The following is a 19,682-nucleotide window of genomic DNA, read 5'->3' as shown; positions in this document are numbered from 1 at the left end:
CTTTAATGAATACAATTCAAATTTCTTAGCTTGGCATTTACTCATTGTAAACATTGGTCCCAGACCGCTGCTCCAGCCTCCTCACTGTCTAGATTTTTATTAAGTACTGTTAGGAGAATTTGCTTTCAGAAGAGTTTTCTGTACTGTATTCTATATAATGGAATGAACAGCAGTTGAAGTATTGCTTAAGGTTTTATCAGATTTGTTGCAACAGTTTTCACAAGGATGAGTACCTGAAAGGTTTCTGAAATAATTTTCCCTCCCTCTCTCCCTCTCTTTGATTCTTCTTCTTCTTTTTTTTTTTGTCTTGTAAGTTATGTTATAAGACCTAAATATTGCTTCAGAGATTTCAGTTTGTTGGTCAGTGTATAGAAATAATAAGACAGACCATTTTTCTTTTGCTGTCTCCTGGTTCACCAAGTTTACTTTCATTTTTTTAAAGAGAGATTTGAAAATATATTGTGGCAAGTTTTCAAACCTGAGATTATTTAATTTTATGCTTTCAATTATTCAGAGGAATTCTGACATTGCAGTACTTTCTTTTGAAATAAACCACAGACTTGGCCTTTAGCAAAGCCCTGAAAGAGTTCTCCTAAGGCCCAGAGATTCCCATAGCCTGCCTTTTCCCCCTCATTTCTGCACTCTGGTTTGACCTGTTGTGTTTTCTTAGATTTATCCAACTGTGGTAATGTGAATTGGGATTTAATTTTATCTCAATCTTATCTGACCAAATATCAGATATTTCAGAACACGTTGCTTTCTCGAGAGAATTTGAATCAACTTCAGTAATTCTAAGCCCAGTTAAAGTGTCAGTAGAATCAGAATGCATTCCTATTTCTCTAACATTATTAATTTTTCATCCTATTTTGGCATACCTTTAGAAGCTCTGTCTTTGTCATGGACCAAAATTTAATTCACTAAAAAAATTCAATGAATCTTTCATTAAGCTAAGAGCAGCTAAGAGCAGTTCAAGCCTCTGTGCCCAGTACCCATTCAATTCTTATTAATTCGCTGTGATGAGTTAGCCCAGCAATACTGATTCTTATGACATTGTCTCAGGAATGATATATTTCTCTTTGGTTTTCTTTTCCTCTTGTGTTAATCCTGAAGGTTTCCTTGAATTTTACCCTTATATTATCCCAGAAAAGAACTCTGTACTGAGTTTCTCGTAAGACTAGAAAATATTACCTTCCTATGACAGATAAATCAAAATCTCTGGCTACTAATGTATTTATTTATTTTAGCACTTTTCAATTCCCAGGAGATTGACAAGGATTAACTAGTTAATCTTTCGGTCTTCAGTAAGTAGCATGAAGCCCAGTTTATAGAGGCTAAGAGGCAATGCCTCAGAGTCTCGCAGTAGATAAGGGTCAGTTTGAGGACTTAGACACCTACCATATTTTCCCATTACAGGCTGTTATGGGAGGTTTTACTGATGCCCCCAGACGGTGCAGAGGTTGCTGCGCTGGAGAGGTTCTGTCTTGATTCAGAGAGTTTTCTTGTTGTCGGGGGAGAGGTGCTCTGTGTCCTGCTGGATCCTGGTGTCAGCTGGCTTTCTCACCAAACCCAAGATTTGACTCATCATAGATCTCTATTTCACAGATAAGAAAAATGACATTCAAAAAGTTGAATAGAAATATTTACTCCGCTCATCTCATGGGGGCTATTATGAGGATCAAAGACATAGTGTAATTAACAATACTTATAAACTGTCAATCGCTATGTAACTGTACTTTGCATTATTATTTTATACATCCTTTTATGCATTTGCTGTACATAACTTGAACTTTTTGTACTTACTTTAGAACAGAATTCAGTAAAGGAAGGTCCCTCTTAGATTCTATCCAAAAAGATTTAGTTATTTAAATGCCAGAAATAATCTCACTACATCATGTATTATGCTATAACAGAAGTTCCTCAAGCCAAATTATAGTAAAATTGTAGTAAAGCACAAGGCTAGGAGATCAAAGATAACGTTAAATTACCACTGCTTTTTCCTTTTATAAGCTTTCTTCCAGAATATAGAGATATGAGAAAATGAGAAAAAATAAGGAAAGAGGCTCATGTGTTTATTAACACAGAAGCCATGTGCTTTTGCAGAATTAGATGGAGTGCATTCATCTGAGCATCAAGGGTACATTTCTGATATACTGGGGCAGCACCCTGAAGGTAGAATTAGGAGTAGTATTTGAGGAATTAGACAGTAGCTGAAGAAATCTACATTATGTCTCAGGTTCTGAGGTGTTTTCTCTTCTTACTCTCAGGTACAATAACCCCTTGGGGTTAGACTCAAAGAATAGCAAATAGAGTAGTATTTTGAAGTTGCTGTATATGAATGACTTGCTTGTTTGTAACATTCTCTATAAGGCCAGTAGAACTTGTGTAGCCATTTCCCTTATAATCTGGAGATAGTAACTGTATAATCAAGGGGTGTGTGTGTGTGTGTGTGTGTGTGTGTGTGTGTGTGTGTGTATCTGCCTTTGCATATTACCTAACCTTATCCCTACCCCTTGAAACTAGGTGCAGTAAATTAATTGCCCTGTGGCCATTGGCGAGCCCTGCAGCCTTGGGGATGGGTTGCTGCTAGGAGAGTGGAGAGTGAGGTATGAGAAGTTCCCAGAGAACTTGCATTAGTATCTGTCAAGTTCACTTTGCAGGATTCTGGTTGCTCGTTTCTTCTCATGAGGTTCCTGTCTGTCCTGGATTCCTGGTCTACACCTGCCTTGAACTCTGGGGTCCCCCAGCTCTTGCTACTATAAATCCTGACTTCCCACCTCTTGTGATCTCTGGTAACTGCTTACTTCTTGTACCTTCTTTAATGTGCATGAATGTCTAATCTACTGTGCTTTCTTTCTGTTTATCTATATTGTTTAAAATTGCAAAATAATGCATATTGTTACATATCCTTCTAGACATATACAGTTTTTTAAATAAAAAATGGTATTGTATTATGCATATTATTCTGCAACTTTCTTTTGTTCCCCTTACCAGTCTATCTTAGAGCTATTTCCACATCTATTCATGGAAATCTACTTCATTCTTTCCAACTTTATTCATAGAATTCCCATGGTATATAATATGATACACAAGTAGGGGTAGACCATACTTTATTTAAGCAATTCTATCATGGCTGGATTTTTGAGTTTTTTCCAATTTTTATTATAAATGATGCTGCCATCATCCTTGTTGTTAATATATATTATTATGCACTGGTTTGGGTATAGCATAGGAATAAATTCCTTGTGGAATTATTGGGTCAAAGGATTTATACATTTGAAACTGATGGACACTACAATTTGAGCCTTCAAAATGCCTATAAAATTTACAAATCCCACCAACAGTGAGTGCGAGTACCTATTTATCCATACACTTAACCATCAATGGATATTATCTCTTCTTAATAGTCAGATGGTCATTAATTCAATTTGCATTTTTCTGATTACTAGTGAGGCTGTATATATTATTAGATGTGCATTGGCCTTTTCCATTTCTTGCCTTGTCTATTAATTGCTTCTTGACAGCCTTTATTTGATATTTTATGTTGTGGTGTTTATCTTAGGGATTCATGAGAATTCTTTCTATACCATGGATACTATGCTTTCCTTTCTGTTATATATGTTGCAAATACTATTCCCAGTCCATTGTTGTACTTTTAACCTGTACTCTGATCTCTACATTTTTGCCTGGGAAGCTCAATTCTAGTCTCATTCAAATTCCTGGAGTGAGTGTTCTAGAAATAAAGGGGTTTATAAGCTGAGAATATTTCCTCCTATGATGCCATCCTTTTTCTGATGGTTGTTCTCAAGAGGGAACCCTAAAGTTCTGGGGAAGTCCTGGATTATAGTATCATGTCCCAGTGAATAGACTCTTATTTTCAACTGGTTTTACACATATATGTGTGTGTATGTGTATGTGTGGAGAGAGAGAGAAAGAGACAGACCCTGTAGGGAAGGGGAAATTAGCTGTGCGTGTGTGTATATACACACACTCACACACACACACACACACTTGTTGATTTGATGCTGTTTTCTAACGAATGAAGAGACCATAACCTTTGCAGATTCATTAGATTAGTTTTTCTGAGCTGGCGATTTATTATAGTGGTTTTGTACTTATTTGTTCTTATGCTTCTAGATTCAGTTGAATCTGTCAATATAAACCATTTTCCTTGGAGAGTCTGCAAGTTTATTGACCTAAATCCTAAATATATGGAGCAATTTGTTAAAATATTGGCATCCATTTTATGTAAAGTCATAGAATTCAGCAGGATCAGAGGATTGTTGATCTGGGAAGCCATTAGTCCCCAGCATCATAAAAATAAGGCCTGTGTGGTGGCCGACTCATTCATTTATCCTGAGAACATTTATTGCATCCTACTATGTGCCAGACTCCAGAGGTATATGGATGACTGAGACAATTTCTGTACCTGAGCTCACAATACAAGAGGAAGTGATTGATAAGTAAACGTATACTTGGGCACACAAGATGTAAGAGAACACAAAGGAAGTGATGCAGAATCTCTATGGGAGAAAAGAGGATTTGGGGGAATCATTGTGCTCATACCTTTTGAATATGGCCTTGAAAAATGAGTTTGATTTTGCCAGCAGAATAAAGGAAAAGACATTTGGGGAACAATCCAGGAATTTCTGGAATGTGCAAAGGGCAAAGGCATGAAAGAATGGGGTGAGTTTGTGGAACGTGTAGCTTTAGCATGGTGTGGGTACCGGCACAGGAAGCCAGAGAGCTGGGCTGTAAAGATTCCTATATGCCATGCTGAGGAATCAAAACTGTCCTGAACAGAAGACCTCACCCAGGAAAGGCCAGATCAGCATTTTAGCAAAGTGCTAGTGGTCATTGGACTCACGTGGGTAGACACCACCTAGAAAGTCACTGCAGCACCCCAAGCGAGAGACATTGCAGGCCTGAGCAGCGGCGAAAATGGACAAGAGGTTAGGGGTTCATTTACAAGGTGGAATCAATAGAAATTGGTGATCAAATTGAGAGGGATGAGATCAAGGGGGAGAGAGGAATGAGAGGGAGGGGAACTTAAGCTGAACTGTAGAATGAATTAGATTGAGCCACTAGATAGAGCTTGCAGCTGCTAAGCAAAATAGGGACTAAAGGGAAAAGAATATGCCTGATTCAGCTTGGAATACGGGGACGTAGACTGAGGAATATCCAGGCAGAAATGTCTGGTTAGTGGGTGAAAATATTGGATTAGCGCTGCAGAGGGAGATCAGGCCCAGACAAAGATCTCACTTTGTTAAGCCACCTGCATGGAAGACCCAGCTGTAGAGAGTCAATGAGATTATCTAGGCGAATGTACGTGTTGCAAAGAGAAGAGGCTCTCTTGGGAAGCACCAGTCTTTAAGAAGAAGATGGGTCCCTAGAATGTAAGCATCCTGCTGCAGAGATGTTTGTTTTGCCGATTGATGTGTCCCAAGCATTTTGTAAATACTTCTTAAATGAATGCAAGTTTCGGGTGGGGGGCGCGGGGAGAGATAAATCATCCAAGGAGTCTGAGAAGGATCATCAGAGATGGCGGAGGAAAATGGCACTGAGTGGTATTGCCAACATCAGGGAGTAAGCAAGAGGAGATTTTCAAACAAGGGATGGGTGAAGTGTATCAGTTGCTGTTGAGCCATAAAGGTGGGAGAGGACTGAAAACTTTCAGTGAGCAGACCTTCCGTAAGGTGTGGAAAGCGACAGTTGAGGGATATGTGAGAAGGGAAACAGCAAGGATGGTGCCTGAGTGGCTGTCTGGTTGAAGCATTGGAATTGAGCCTTATTTGGATTATGGGGAGTGGTCTTGCTACTTGCTACATTTAACCAAATCTATCAGACTCTGCTTTGGTCTGTGACAGTGGCAGCGGTTCTTGACGTGTGGTCCCCACACCAGCATCATTAGCATCACCTGGGAACCCATTAGAAGTTCAAACTGTCGGGCTTTACCCAGACCTACTGAATCAGAAACTCCAGGGTAGGGCCCAGTAGTGTGTGTTTCAATGAGCTTTCTGGGTGATTGGGATATACTCTGTAGTTTGAGAAGCACCAGCCTGGGACATAATTTTGAGAAAAATTAACACAGTTGAGCTAATTTGCCTCTGAAGAATGAGCTTCTGAGAGTTCTAAAGCTAGGAGCCAAATGTACAGACCAGAGGGCAGGAGCAACGAAGCACTGCCCTGGTGCCTGAAACGCAGGGCGGCTCAGCTTTTATCTGTGCGGATGGAGAGATGAGCTGGGCAGCTTGACTCCTGGACTGAGTCTCAAATTTCCTGTTGTGACATGAAACAATATTATCTAAGGACATGCTCTGCTTTAATAGAATGTGCTTTTACTTTTATTCAGGGCCCGGATTTCCGTAGTTCTACTTTTCTGGCTTTAAAATACCATCTGATATTTTTATCTTTGGTGTGCCACGTGGGTGTCACTGTTGAACAGCTTGAATCACTGGCCCATGTTTCCCCTGATACTACTGCAAGTTTATCAAAATATTCGTTTTTGTCTTACCAGGTCTGCGAGCTAGATATTATCTTTAATTTTGAAAAGGCTTATTTTATCCTGGACGAGTTTATAATAGGTGGAGAAATTCAGGAAACATCCAAGAAATCTGCTATTAAAGCCATTGAGGATTCTGATATGTTACAGGAGGTCAGTACACAGTTTCTCATGCCCCGGGAAAAGATGATGGTGGTGCTGTGATGGTGATGGTGGTAGTGGTGATAGATTGGCTGACACTTACTGGGTGTTTACTCTGTGCTGGGTACAGTTTTTTTTTTTTTTAAGGTAAATTCTTTATTTTTAATTTTTATTTTATTTTTAAAATTTTCGGCTGCATTGGGTCTTAGATGCAGCATGTGGGATCTTTTGTTGTGGCACGTGGGCTCCAGAGTGCATAGGCTCTGTAGTTTGCAGCACGCGGGCTCTAGTTGAGGCGTGCAGGCTCAGTAGTTGTGGCGCACAGGCTTAGTTGCCCCGTGGCATGTGGGATCTTAGTTCCTTGACCAGGGATCGAACCCGAGTCCCCTGCATTGGAAGGCGGATTCTTTACCACTGGACTACCGGCGAAGTCCCAGGGTACAGTTTCTAAGTAAGTTACGTGTATTAACTTATTTAATTATCACAGCAACTCTAAGAGGTAGGTATATTGTTACCCTCATTTTAAAGATGAGTAAACTAAGACACAGAGAGGTTTAATGACTGCTCAACCTCACACAGCTAGTAAGCATGGGTTAGAGATTTGAACCCAGGTAATTGGGCTCCAGAGTCTTTGCTCTTCATGTCTGAGCTTTTCAGTGAGGATACCACACTATCGAAAAGGGATTGCATACTTGGTGCTATTCTTTTCAAGAATAATTTTATGGGAGGTATAAAAAGCCTTTCATTAAAATATCTGTGCTGCCCTGGGAAAGGAGACTAGCTATACCTCATGATTTTACTTGCCAGGGATACTAGAGCTTGATTATTGAAGATGGCGATCATCATATTAATGAAAATTTCCTACCTTCCTGGGAGGCTGTATGTGTGCTCCTATTTGCATAAATAAATAGGGAATTCTGTGGCTTGCTTGTCAAGGGATAAATGGGCCCTGCAGCAGCCATTTGGTCATGTCCTGACTCTGTGATACTTGTATAAAATACACTGGGGCTTTTCTTGTAGATACAGTCCAGATTGGCATCGTCCCTAATAACGGAACGTACCTACATTAACCCCTTCAGTCCTCCCGTGGGCACTGTGAAAAAGAGCGCTTCACCCCACTGAATTTTGCCCTCCCAGCATGCCTTTGGGGAGCTGGGTTCCATCCCAGCTCTGCCACCTCTAGGTTCTTCTTCTCACAGCATCATTGAATCTATCTTTCTATTTTCATGATAGCTGGTCAGAAGATTCCAGAGCATTATCAAGTGTCTTTTAAAAATTGACATTAAAGCCATTCTTGCTGCTGTTTGGAAATAAGAGCCTGCTTCAGTTAATAAAACATTAGACACGACTTCCAAGCAACAGTTTTGGAACATCTTTGAGCTGATTACTTGCTCCTGCCCATCTAGGGAACCAGTCCTCAGGTGAATGGATACCAAGAAAGATACAGGGTACCCCTGAGCCTCTGTGCTTGCCTATTAGGAAGCTGATGCATTTATTTCTAGACGTGTTATCACCTCAAAAAAATGCATTTAAACTTTCTGATGTTCACTTGGCTCTCTCCAAATGACACAGGAAGGGAATTTTACAAGGTACTTGAGAAATCGAGTGGTTTGGAAATTCTACATAACCTTTCTTAAAATATGCCAGGGGGTTATTTATAATTCTATCCTCAGAGTCCTTACTGTGGAATCACGTTATAGGAGAAACAGACATTTAACAGGGTCTTTGGCACTTCAGTAATTAAAGCTCCTTGAATTAGGGCCAAGATATACCTGGGTTATTTTGAATTTCCCCTCTGTAGGAAGTAGAATTTAAAGGGCTTGTGGGTTATCTGGTGCTTCTAGTTCCATTTAAATCTGGGAAGCAGGTATTGACTGCTATTTCAAGAGAGAGGCCTTTCACAATTAAACATTAATTGGTCGTTCCCTGGTGTCCCTGGTGATTGAGTGGAAGGTCTTGATAGGTGAGTCTCAGGGGACCCTCCATTTAGCTGCCGTTTCCCCATAGTGGGCAGGCAGTATCATGACTGCCCTCTAAATCTTTCACTGAATTCACAGCACCTGCCAAATAGAAACAGTGTTACCGGTGTTCTCTTGGGATCTGGTACTTCAGCTAAGTCAATGAACATCTGGGGAGCTGGCTGAAAAATTGACTTTGTATATATGGTTTGCTTTGTATATCTGGTCAGAGCAGTTGAGCATATGAATAGGCACAAGTAATATAATTGCATAAAGAGAAAAAAATTATTGCTTTCTTTTTTCCCTGTCCTTTGGACCTGAGCACGTATTTGTATTGAATACAAACTTAGTTGCTTAAGTTTAAGGGAGGCCTTTGTAATATTGCTTTTACTTTTAGCACAACTGAAAATCTCAGAGTAGGCCCTGGTCTTTTCCCTGACCCCTACCCAATAAAAGTTTTTTAGAATAAAAAGACCTTCTCTACATTTTTAGTAAGTTTTTTAGAATAAAAAGACCGTCTCTACATTTTTAGTAAGAAGTCTTAAAGCCCTAAATGCTCAGAGCTTATTCTGAGTGTACCGGGGCTAGGTGTTGATAATATGGAAAGAAAGGAACAGTTTAATTGGTTGGGGATGACTTTAAGAGGTACCTTATTTTGAAAGTACCTGTGGACAATGGTGCAAAAATGATTAGAAGGAAAAAGAAACTCTGAAAGGAGAAGGTAGTGATCCTTAAATACAGAGGTTGCAATTCTTGGGATCACCAGTGGGGGCGACAAACAGAAGATGTTCCAACCACAGAATAAGAAAGCAAGTTAAGAAGGGAGGGTCAAATGGTACCTCATTAGGTCAAGCAGTGGGATTCCTCATATGTGTATGTGTGGATTCATGAGAACTGGCTAGGTGCACCCCAACACTGTCACCCTTAAAAACACAAACCATGTTAAACAGCTATTGCATTATAGTTTAACCAGGTTAAACCATAATGCAATAAAAATTCGTAGCATGCATAGTGCTGAATGCATGAGAAACACTGCTGTGCTGGATGGATAACTGGGGTCCCAAGATACCCTAGTCCTCTTGTGAAAGGCTAGGGCAGAGCTCTTTAAGTTTGTGCCAGCCTTAAAAGTCTGTTCCAGCTTTTAAAGGGGGCAAGCCCAAGAAAGTACGAACCTCATATGTCATTGGCTCATGTAACTCTAAGTAACAGCACAGCTCAGAAAGGGCAGCCAGCGTAGTCTCAGGCAGATTGACTTATCCGGTGGTGTGAAGCAGTGCCAATAGCTAGAGGCCAATGAACTGTGAAGCCAGTGAAGTGACAACTCCAGGGCCTTTCCTGGCCCAGACCCCTTCTAAGGCTGCAGGCTTATATGGTCAAATTTGCAAAGGTAAGATAGCTCAGCTGCAAAGAATTTGTGGCCACATAATGAACATATAAGATATTATAGAAGTGTGTCAGGCACTTAATGAATAAAACCCATTCTGCTATTGTTCTGGATTTTGTGATATTTGTAATTTAAAACAAAATTGTAATCTACCTTCATTTTTTTCTCATTCTAAGTAAACTTTATACCCAATTTTATATTTGTAATTTTGTATACTCTTCTAAATGGGATAAACTCTAGGTACCAAGAAACAGTCATGGGCCCCTGGCCAATGTGATACCCCTGCCAAGTTGACAGACATGGGCAGTATCTGTAAGAGGAGAGACAGGGCAGAGGTCTTAAGGTGTGGGCTTCTCTTGGCCATTGCTCATCCAGGAGGTTTAAGAGCTTTATAAGAAAGTGTGGATAATGGACCACAGGTATTTTCAGCAGAGGAGGACTGGAGTTCTACGTAGAGCTGGTGAACACAGTTAGAAAACCTGATTTCTAACCCTAGTATCTTCTGAGCAGTCTTGCTTAGCCACGGTCTTGGTCTCTTTGGGCAAGGCTGGTCGATGTCTTCCCGGGCAGGTGCACGTGAATCACATCTCCTGGGGTTCAAGCTTAAGAACAGGTTAAGCATTGCTGGCTGTGCTGTGACTTCCATGGAAGAGGTAGGGGTGTTACCAAGGGCTGCCCCCTTGAGCTCCCTGATTGATTCAACCCAGGGGCCTTGTTACACAAATATATTTGTTACACAAACATATGTTTATAACAGGAGAGGGTGGAAGAGGAAGTCCATCCATCATGCATAATAAAGGGCTTGCAGCATGACTGTAACTTTGAACTCTGCCTGTGGTCGTGAATCCATTTAAACATTTTTTTTAAAGTACTGGGAAAAAATTAGGGCCTTGTGGCATGTTAACAAACTTGGTAAGTGATGAGGAGGATGAAGGAACATAATTTATGTACTTTGGAGGAAAGCCTTTTCAAAATACGTGAAAGAAATTCTTAAGAATTATGGTCTGTTTATCCCTTATGTCTTGGCAATAAGATGTTCTGTATGTGTAATGATACGCATGTTATGTATGTATGTAATGATGCATACGTTATACAAATACAATTCAAATTTCTCTAATGCCTGTGTCTGGAGGTAGTCCTCACGGTTATTTTAGCAGGCACATTTTTCTGAAGTCAACAGTGATAGCTTCGCAGCTGTTGCTTTAGCATTTCTCTTATCAGACATTCCTTTCATGGTCAAGCTTAGCCATTTCTCTGTTGAAAGTTATTTAATTCCAGCCGTATGGATGTGTATACAAATTATACTCAAACTTTGAACCACCTTTCTTGATTAGAATGCAAAGATTTATGACCATGTACACTTCAAAAACTTCTTTTTGGGAATTCCCTGGTGGTCCAGTGGTTAGGACTCTGGACTTTTACTGCTGCGGGCCTGGGTTCGATCCCTGGTCGGGGAACTAAGATCCCACAAGCTGCGTGGTGCAGCCAAAACAAAAACAAAAACAAAAACTTCTTTCCTCTAATGGCAAAATAAATGAGTAAGAGAATGAAGAATTTTCACAGTCCGCTAAAGGATGTGGTTTAAGGGAAAATTGCTCTAATCTATGGTTCTCTTTCAGACAATGGAAGAATATATGAACAAGCCTACGTTTTAACCATGCATCTACTTGAAGACTCCAAGTGCTACATGTTGTGAACCTGTAAATAAGCAGTGCCTTGCATCCAGTTATTTGACAGAGCCTCTGGCACCATGCCAAAAATAACTTAAAAGGGATTTTTTTTTAATTAGCAAAAATTAAAGTTGTTTAACATAATGTATTTATCATTATTCGTGTCTGTATTATACTGTATATGACTACTTGGATGTTAAAACAACTGCTTCATTGCTCAATAGGCTGAATGTTTGTTTGCAGTGTTTTAACTCCATGTCATATTTTTGAGCTAATTTAAATACATTTATTGTGTTGCATTTGGTCCTCTACTGACAGGGTGTAAACTATATTGTCATTATCCATGATTTTGAATGTAAAGTATATCTTGTATCGATAATACTTTTTCTAAATGTTTAGCTTTTTAAATTGTATAATGATTCAAAATTATGTTAATAGTTCAGAGTTCATACATGACGTTAGACATTTTTAATACACTTAATACTGTAATTTCAGTCCAGATACAGTGTATCTGATTTTAATGTCCTGAATTCATTAATTTTTCAGAGCTGGAATTAAGGGCAACAACCAAAGATAGTATAGGCCTTAAGTGTTTTTGATGCCTTGGAAGCTGCTATCTAGGCTGAGGTTTTAATTTTACCTTTTAATTGAATATAAGGGGCATTCCAATAAGGTTGTGTTTTGTACAAACTCTATGTATTTATTAAGGTTTTGAGACATCTGAAAAAGTGTCTATAACTTCCCTTACTATAAAAATAGTATAATAAAGATTAATAACAGTAGCAATAATACTTATTAATACTATTATTTTAATAATCTTTTATGTTACAAGCACCCTTAGTTGCTTGAGAGATTTTTGTTTCCAGTATGTTTTCATGTATATCTAATATATTTGAAGACACTGTTTATTAGGCTTACTTGGAGCATTTAATATTATTGCAGCCTGTATAGTAGGTACCTTTCCTCCTTTTTCTTTCCTCATCTCCCAAAGAAAATATTTGCTGCTGACTGTTATTATTATGACTATGTCACATTCATGCTTCCTGGAAAGTTCTATATAACCAGGTGGTAGAAGTGATCAGACATTCTAGGGAAATAGCTTGTACTGTTCCGTCTGGTGCCCCGCTTCTGATGTCTTCCCTGTGCATTTTCAATGTTAGTTTTGAGGTCAAATGTCATCATGTTGCAGTGGTTAGGGACCTTCTAGTATTCTTCCTAAGAGAAGAGTGTGCTTGCTGTTGGAGAATCCAACATGAGGGGAAGATGTCCTCTTTGATTCATCATGCCGGACGTATTTAGGGAAAGATGGCAAGACAAGAGTAGAAGAACATGAGGAAAAATTGACCAACTCCAAAATATAACCATTATTAAAAGGAAATACTTCAGGTTAGTATATGAAGTAATTATGGGGCTTTTAATATCTAATATTTCCTCAAATTTATCATGTATTTACAATTAGGGCATCAGATTGAAGTTTGTCATTTTTATCACTTTGTTTACTTTAGATCTTTGATTTTGTGCTTTAGCTTTTTTTTTTTAATATGGCAGAACTCTTTATTTTAAAAAACATCGTGTAAAGATAAACTTTATGTAAATTGATGTAAGTTTTTCTGGTCCTTTTGAAGCTCTCCACCATTTTTGGATGAAGGTATTGATTGAATCTCATTCAAATGTACTCCACATATTCTGGGGAATTCCATATTAGACACTGTCTAGTTATAGCGGGGCCTCCTCAGACTTCGTGTCAACAGCACGCGTAGAGCGTGAACATAATGATATGGCACTCTGGGGTAAATTTGAGGGATTTGGGGGACATCTTACATGGACTTTGGTGAAAATAGTCATTATGTTTTCTTTATATCATATAATTGTCATTATGTTTTCTTTATATCATATAATTGTAATAAAACCACCAAGGGAAAGGAAAGATAAGAAATATTAAACTTGTATAAAAACTTCCAAATAAAATTTTTTTAAGTTTTTTATTGAGGAGCTTAAGTGTGTTTTTATGAATATAATTTTTTTTAAATCAGATTTTATGCTTGAAATTGCTACCCATAATTCTTGGTGAAGTCCTTCTAATATAACCTCTTCATTTTTTTTTAAGTTTTTTATTGAGGAACTTGAGCATGTTTTTATGAATATAATTTTTTTTTTAATCAGATTTTATGCTTGAAATTGCTACCCATAATTCTTGGTGAAGTCCTTCTAATATAACCTCTTCATTTTCTAGGCAATTACCTATCAAGGTGGAACTTCATAAGCAGGTGACAGCAAATGAGAGAAGAGAATTTATTGTTTTGCTCCTATTGACTTTTTTCTCACCATTCACCCACATTTTGATAATCTGATCTCTTTACATGTAGTTAATGACTCAATCACCCTTTAAATCTACTACTTTTCTTTCATTAACAAATGTAAAGTTGACATTTCTTATGATAAATCAAGTGAATTTTTTAAAAAAATTATTTATTTTTGGCTGCATTGGGTCTTCGTTGCCGCGCTCAGGCTTTCTCTGGTTGTGGAGAGCGGGGGCTACTCTTTGTTGTGGTGCGTGGGCTTCTCATTGCGGTGGCTTCTCTTGTTGCGGAGCACGGGCTCTAGGCGTGCGGGCTTAAGTAGCTGTGGCATGCAGACTCAGTAGTTGTGGTTTGAGGGCTCTAGAGCGCAGGCTCATTAATTGTGGCAGAGGGGCTTAGTTGCTCTGCGGCATGTGGGATCTTCCCGGACCAGGGCTCGAACCTGTGTCCCCTGCATTGGCAGGCGGATTCTTAACCACTGCATGACCAGGGAAGCCCAAGTGAATTGTTAATTCAAACTTTTTCCCATGTCAAGTCTTCTAAAACAGTATAAAGCTTTTTCATCAAACATACAACAGATGTTGTTCTTCTACAGCTAGTAATTCTTCTTTAGGATTTGTGTTATAATACCCATGAAATATCACTCAGAACTGTCTTTAACTTTACTTTTCTAAGTTTTAATCAATAAACTTTATTGGTAAGTGTTAATATATTTTTTTCACATGGTCCCTGCAATTTTAAATTAAGTTCAGTAGATGCTCTGGAATGTGAGTAAGCCAATGACTCTTTCAATAATTTGTGAAGGGAGGGTCATTAAATTTTTTTTTTAATCCTTATTGAACGTTCTAAGCATTTCCCTTCAGGGCTTAACAGCATAGTTCCTAACAAGGGTAGACTTAACCGTCTTCTAGATTAGATAGAGTTGTTTTCATGTCCTTGACATGTCCTTTGTTTAACTAACAGTATTATTCCAAAGTGGTAATTTTTACTCATTCCTTTGGAAAATAGTGAGTGTTTCCATGGAGGGTGGTAAAGAGAGCATTTACGCAATTGTGTGAGTTAATGTGGGCTTTTGCTGTTGTTAGCATGATCTTATAACCAGCTTTATGAGCTACACCTGATATTGCTATAATTTATAAGAGAACTTTGCTTCTTATTTTATACTTGTGCATGTTTAAAATGTTAATCTTGTGTAAAGTGGATGTTTAGTAGAAAGATGCCAGCATAGTTTACTTGATAATATTTTGAAGTAAATAAGACATTTAGACTGAAGAAGAGGAAAAATTACGAGAACACTTGGTTCCAAATGTGAGATAATCCTCATACGGCTTTAATAGTGACTTTAAACTCTCTTTTATACTGTTTTTTGGAGGGAGAGAAATCTGTTGAATTTGTGAAGCCTCCAGTTTTAATAAAATTTTTCCTCTATGGTAGAAAAATATCTGTAAAATTTGAGACTATATAAATGTGAAGAAAAAAAACTAACGGACTTGTAAGGGGTTTATGGTCGAAAATTGTTTCAAAAATAATTTAAGTTTTTATGTGTTTAAGAATGGTACAAAAATAAATTTTAAAATTATAAAAATATAATTTTGAAGATGAATGCAGTCAGTGTTGGAAGTATTAAAATATTAATTTCCCTTTAATAAAATAAACTAAAAATGTCTTAAATTATAAACATAACTTTCACTTATGTAGGATTAAATAATTTTGGAGAATCTGTATTTAAAGGATTGATTATATTTTCCTGTTTTTAGAAATAAGTATTTTTATTTCTTGAAGCCAAATTTTAATGCTCTTTTATTGGGTCAGAGTTTGGCTAATTATAATATTAAAAGCTAAAACTGAAATGATGGATGGATGAGTGAATAAACCAAGGCACATAATAAGAAAAATGGATAAAATCAATTATGTTCTACTTAAAATGTCTAATCTTATATGATGATAGTAATAGTTGTAAAGAAAATGATGTATACATACTTCCACTATTAGTTGAACACTTCATTAAAAATGTAAGAGCAGAGAGCAAATTAAGTTGGAAGAAAATTTAAATTTTTTACCTACACACAAAGAAGCTCAAGAATGATAAATCATAAAGTAAAAATCAGACTACCTCATCTGGAAGTGTTACATGTGTGTATATTTTATTTACGCCCTATCAGTTCTCTGTGCTTTCTGTATTCAAAATCGTATGAGCATAATTACTGAATTTAGGAATTTTTCTGAGGCAGCCATCCAAATGCTATTCAAATATAAGTTCAACTCTTGTGAACTTTTGAATCGATGGGAAATAATTGCTTATCATTTCTAAAACTTCTGTATATGATTTTCACCCATCAGTCTCAGAGCAAGCAAGTGGGTTTTCTCTCTGGTAGGGATGTTCTGAGACATAAGACTAAGTGTCATAATGATGTTTAGAGCATCAAAATGGACTAGGGATTGGGAGCCTTCACGCTTGTCCTGCATGTACCACTGACAGGGTTCATGCACTTGCTCTTTGGAATGGATGGAATGGCAGAATCAGATGGGATCACGGAAGTGAGCTAGTCTGAACCACTCATTATACAGAAGAAGAAAGAATAATCACTACATTGACATTTATATTTTGATCAGGTCCCAGTGCTAATCATTTGCTTAATTAAATCTTGCCTTGATCAAAGGTGTTACCTCATGAAAGTATTTTTTTAAATTTTATTGCATTTTTATTTCTTTTTATATTTATTTTTGGCTGTGTTGGGTCTTCGTTTCTGTGCGAGGGCTTTCTCCAGTTGCGGCAAGCGGGGGCCACTCTTCATCGCGGTGCACGGGCCTCTCACTGTCGCGGCCTCTCTTGTTGCAGAGCACAGGCTCCAGATGCGCAGGCTCAGTAGCTGTGGCTCACGGGCCCAGTTGCTCCGCGGCATGTGGGATCTTCCCAGACCAGGGCTCGAACCCGTGTCCCCTGCATTGGCAGGCAGATTCTCAACCACTGCGCCACCAGGGAAGCCCCTCATGAAAGTATTTGATGAGCTTGTTTCCTGGTATGAAATAAAAGCCTAATGACATTCAAGCATGTTTTTCACCCTTTTAAATGATACAAGTGAAGTATATTGAGTGCACTTTAGATGAAGGGTGCCATTATAGGAGTAGAAAGAAGAGCTGCTCTTGGATTACAGATAAAGAGTGAATCACCAAGGTTGCATTGGTGAATTTTGGAGGTGGAATATCTTACGTGTTTTAGGTGAAAGGAGAGAACAGAAGAGCAATACATTTTTTGGCTAATGTGAATAAAAGGGACTAATGATCTAGAAAAGTCATTGAATTATGTGACATTTCTTGCATTCAGCTAAAGCTTGTCATTTCAACCTTGTTTATACCTAACTATGAAGTAAGACCTTCACATGTAGTTCTGAGTCAAGGAGCCAGTGCTGGATGAAACCAAAGCACTGCTTGGAAAATATGATAGAGACCAGATGTTCGTTTACCAGACCATTTCCTGTTTCCTCCTGGGTTTACAGCTGGACTTCACTTCCCACCCTTCTTGAAGTTTGGTTTATCCATAATGGAATCATAACCAGTGGCATGTGGGTCCAAGTAACATATGCCCAACTGCAGGTCTGACTCTTAAAACACTCCCACGTGTGACCCTCCATTCTCTGTCTTTCCCGGTTTATAGCCAAAGGAAAATACTCTAGGATCCAGAGAAGGCAGAGAGCCATGAGATGGAAGGAACCTAAAAACGGCTGTCAGGAAAGCCAACCAAGCAGGAATAGTCACACTGGACAGAAGTAAACATGTGTGACAGAAGTAAACTTCTATGGTGTTAAGTCCCTGAACTCCAGGATTTGTTGGTTAGGGCGGTGAACCTACCCTGACACATGAAACAATCGTGGGCTACCATCAGTGGGATCAGAGAAAGCCCATGCACAGCAACAAAGACCCAACACAGCCAAAAATGAAAATTAAAAAAAAAAAAAAAAACTAAATAAATTTATTTAAAAAAAAAAAGAATTGAGGCTGCTGTGAAGTAGAAAGATAATGTTACTATCCACACAAGAAGTCAATTTTGTAGAGGTACAAATTGGGTACCACAAGCTACCCTGAGCCTGCATACAAATTTTGTTTGGCCCTCACTGTATGAAAAATGGAATCAATTTTGTGATTTTATATAAAACTTGGATTTTTTCCCCCTTCTCTTGAAAAACTGTAAGGACTGGCCACTTAGGGCCTGCACATCTGCATGCAGTAATCAACTGAAGCTGGAGGGTGTGCACTGCTGACGTCTACAGTCCCCACCACTATACCTGCCCACCTCACCGATTTACACACTTGTCACCCTAAATTTTTACCTTGCTTCTGTGGTTGCTGATGCAGCTTCTTAGTCTGGCTTTTGAGACCTTCCATGATCTGAATTCCAAGTCACATATCCCATCCTTTCACAGGTCGATGTATTACTCTTCTTCTTGGCTGTTGCTTGTTCTACTTTTTCCCTTTACCTGAAATGTTATTTACCCCCTCCCTATGTCCAGATTCTTTAATAACCAGCTCAAGTGTCACTTTCATGACTCCTTTCTTATTCCAGCCTTCCTTCCTCCTCTAAGACCCCTTTGTTTTACATTTGTACCTCCCAGGGTACTTATTTTTAGTATTATATTATAAATATTTATATATGTGCCCTATCTCTTGCTGACATGAACAATCCTTGAGAGCCATGTGTGTGTGTGTGTATGTGTGTGTTTATGTGTGTGTGTGTGTGTGAGTGAGAGACAGACAGCCAGAGAAAGATTGCTTTTCTGAATCTCCTAAAGGGCCTGTTAAAGTCTTATATTCACTGACACAATTTCTCATATAGTTATTCCTTACTTTTCGAAAGTTCGCTTTACGCCCCTTGGCTTTTACAAAAGACCTGCATTAGTACCTGTTTTCTATAACCAAAAGAAATCTGAAGAGGATTTTTGATTTTACAAAAAAGCAGAAAACGAAATAGGGTTCAGTGTGTGTTTTGCGGGGAGCCATTATAAAGGCAGCGGGCACCCTGAACAGGAGACTGGCGCTGCCAAGCTCCTTCCCCAGGAGCTACAGTCAGCATCTCAGCCTCAAGCCGCCATAGCTTTGAACTGTGTCTATAAGCATCTGTGCTTTATCTGCTTTTATACCATTTTGGCTTACGAAATGTTTCATAGGACACCCTGCTTTCGGATAATGGAGGAAACCTATAGATATCAAACCAGAATCTGAAACTCCTCCGTTTAAAAAGGTATGTTTTTTTGGCAATTCCCTGGTGGTCCAGTGGTTAGGACTCGGCGCTTTCACTGCCATGGGCCTGGGTTCAAACCCTGGTCGGGGAACTAAGATCCCACAACCCGCATGGTGTGGCCAAAAAAAAAAAAAAAAAATTAAAAAGGTATATTTTCCTTAACACTCCCAGATTGGAATGTTTTTGAAGAACCTTAAGGAATTCATTAAAAAACAAAAAAAGAAATTCATTAGACCAGCAAGCAGTCTGCTCATTTCTAGAATATCACCAGAATAGCTTATTTTTGATCAAGATATACTATCTCTTATATTGTCTTGAGTTCAGAAATTAGGGACTTCCCTGGTGGTCCAACAGGGAACTAGATCCCGCGTGCTTGCTGCAACTACGAGCCCACATGCCACAACGAAGATCCCACGTGCCTCAACTAAGACCCTGTGCAGCCTAAATAAACAAACAAACAAACAAATAAATAAGAAATAGCATTAAAATCTTGT

General features: G+C 38.6%; 1 protein-coding gene and 2 long non-coding RNA genes across 5 annotated transcripts in view; 2 read left to right on the top strand and 1 right to left on the bottom strand.

Moving 5' to 3' along the window:
* Positions 1-15,393, top strand: part of AP1S3 (adaptor related protein complex 1 subunit sigma 3) — a 54,645-nt gene extending 39,252 nt beyond the window's left edge. The window contains exons 4-7 of one of the 3 annotated variants that reach the window (XR_014264583.1): positions 6,515-6,652; positions 11,602-13,038; positions 13,886-13,919; positions 15,325-15,393. Coding sequence is in view for 1 of the 3 variants with exons in the window: in XM_082464694.1 (XP_082320820.1) it covers positions 6,515-6,652; positions 11,602-11,637 (174 nt within the window). In the remaining 2 variants the exon portion in view is untranslated. Of the gene's footprint in view, positions 1-6,514; positions 6,653-11,601; positions 13,638-13,885 lie in introns of those variants that run through there. The other 2 variants (XR_014264584.1, XM_082464694.1) reach the window with 2 other exon arrangements.
* Positions 1-19,413, top strand: part of LOC309662235 — a 94,688-nt gene extending 75,275 nt beyond the window's left edge. The window contains exon 2 of the long non-coding RNA XR_014264609.1: positions 18,641-19,413. This is a non-coding gene — a long non-coding RNA (uncharacterized lncRNA). The remainder of the gene's footprint in view (positions 1-18,640) is intronic.
* Positions 6,826-11,595, bottom strand: LOC309662233. Its single transcript, XR_014264607.1, has 2 exons — positions 9,114-11,595; positions 6,826-9,073 (listed from the first exon to the last, which is right to left on the bottom strand). It is a non-coding gene; the product is annotated as an uncharacterized lncRNA (long non-coding RNA).
* Positions 19,414-19,682: the final 269 nt, after the last annotated feature.

The sequence above is a fragment of the Balaenoptera physalus genome, assembly GCF_965194825.1.
Source record: "Balaenoptera physalus genome assembly, chromosome: 6".
NCBI lineage: Eukaryota > Metazoa > Chordata > Mammalia > Artiodactyla > Balaenopteridae > Balaenoptera > Balaenoptera physalus.
Note: the sequence above shows the minus strand (reverse complement) of the source record. Positions and strands in the feature narration are given on the sequence as shown.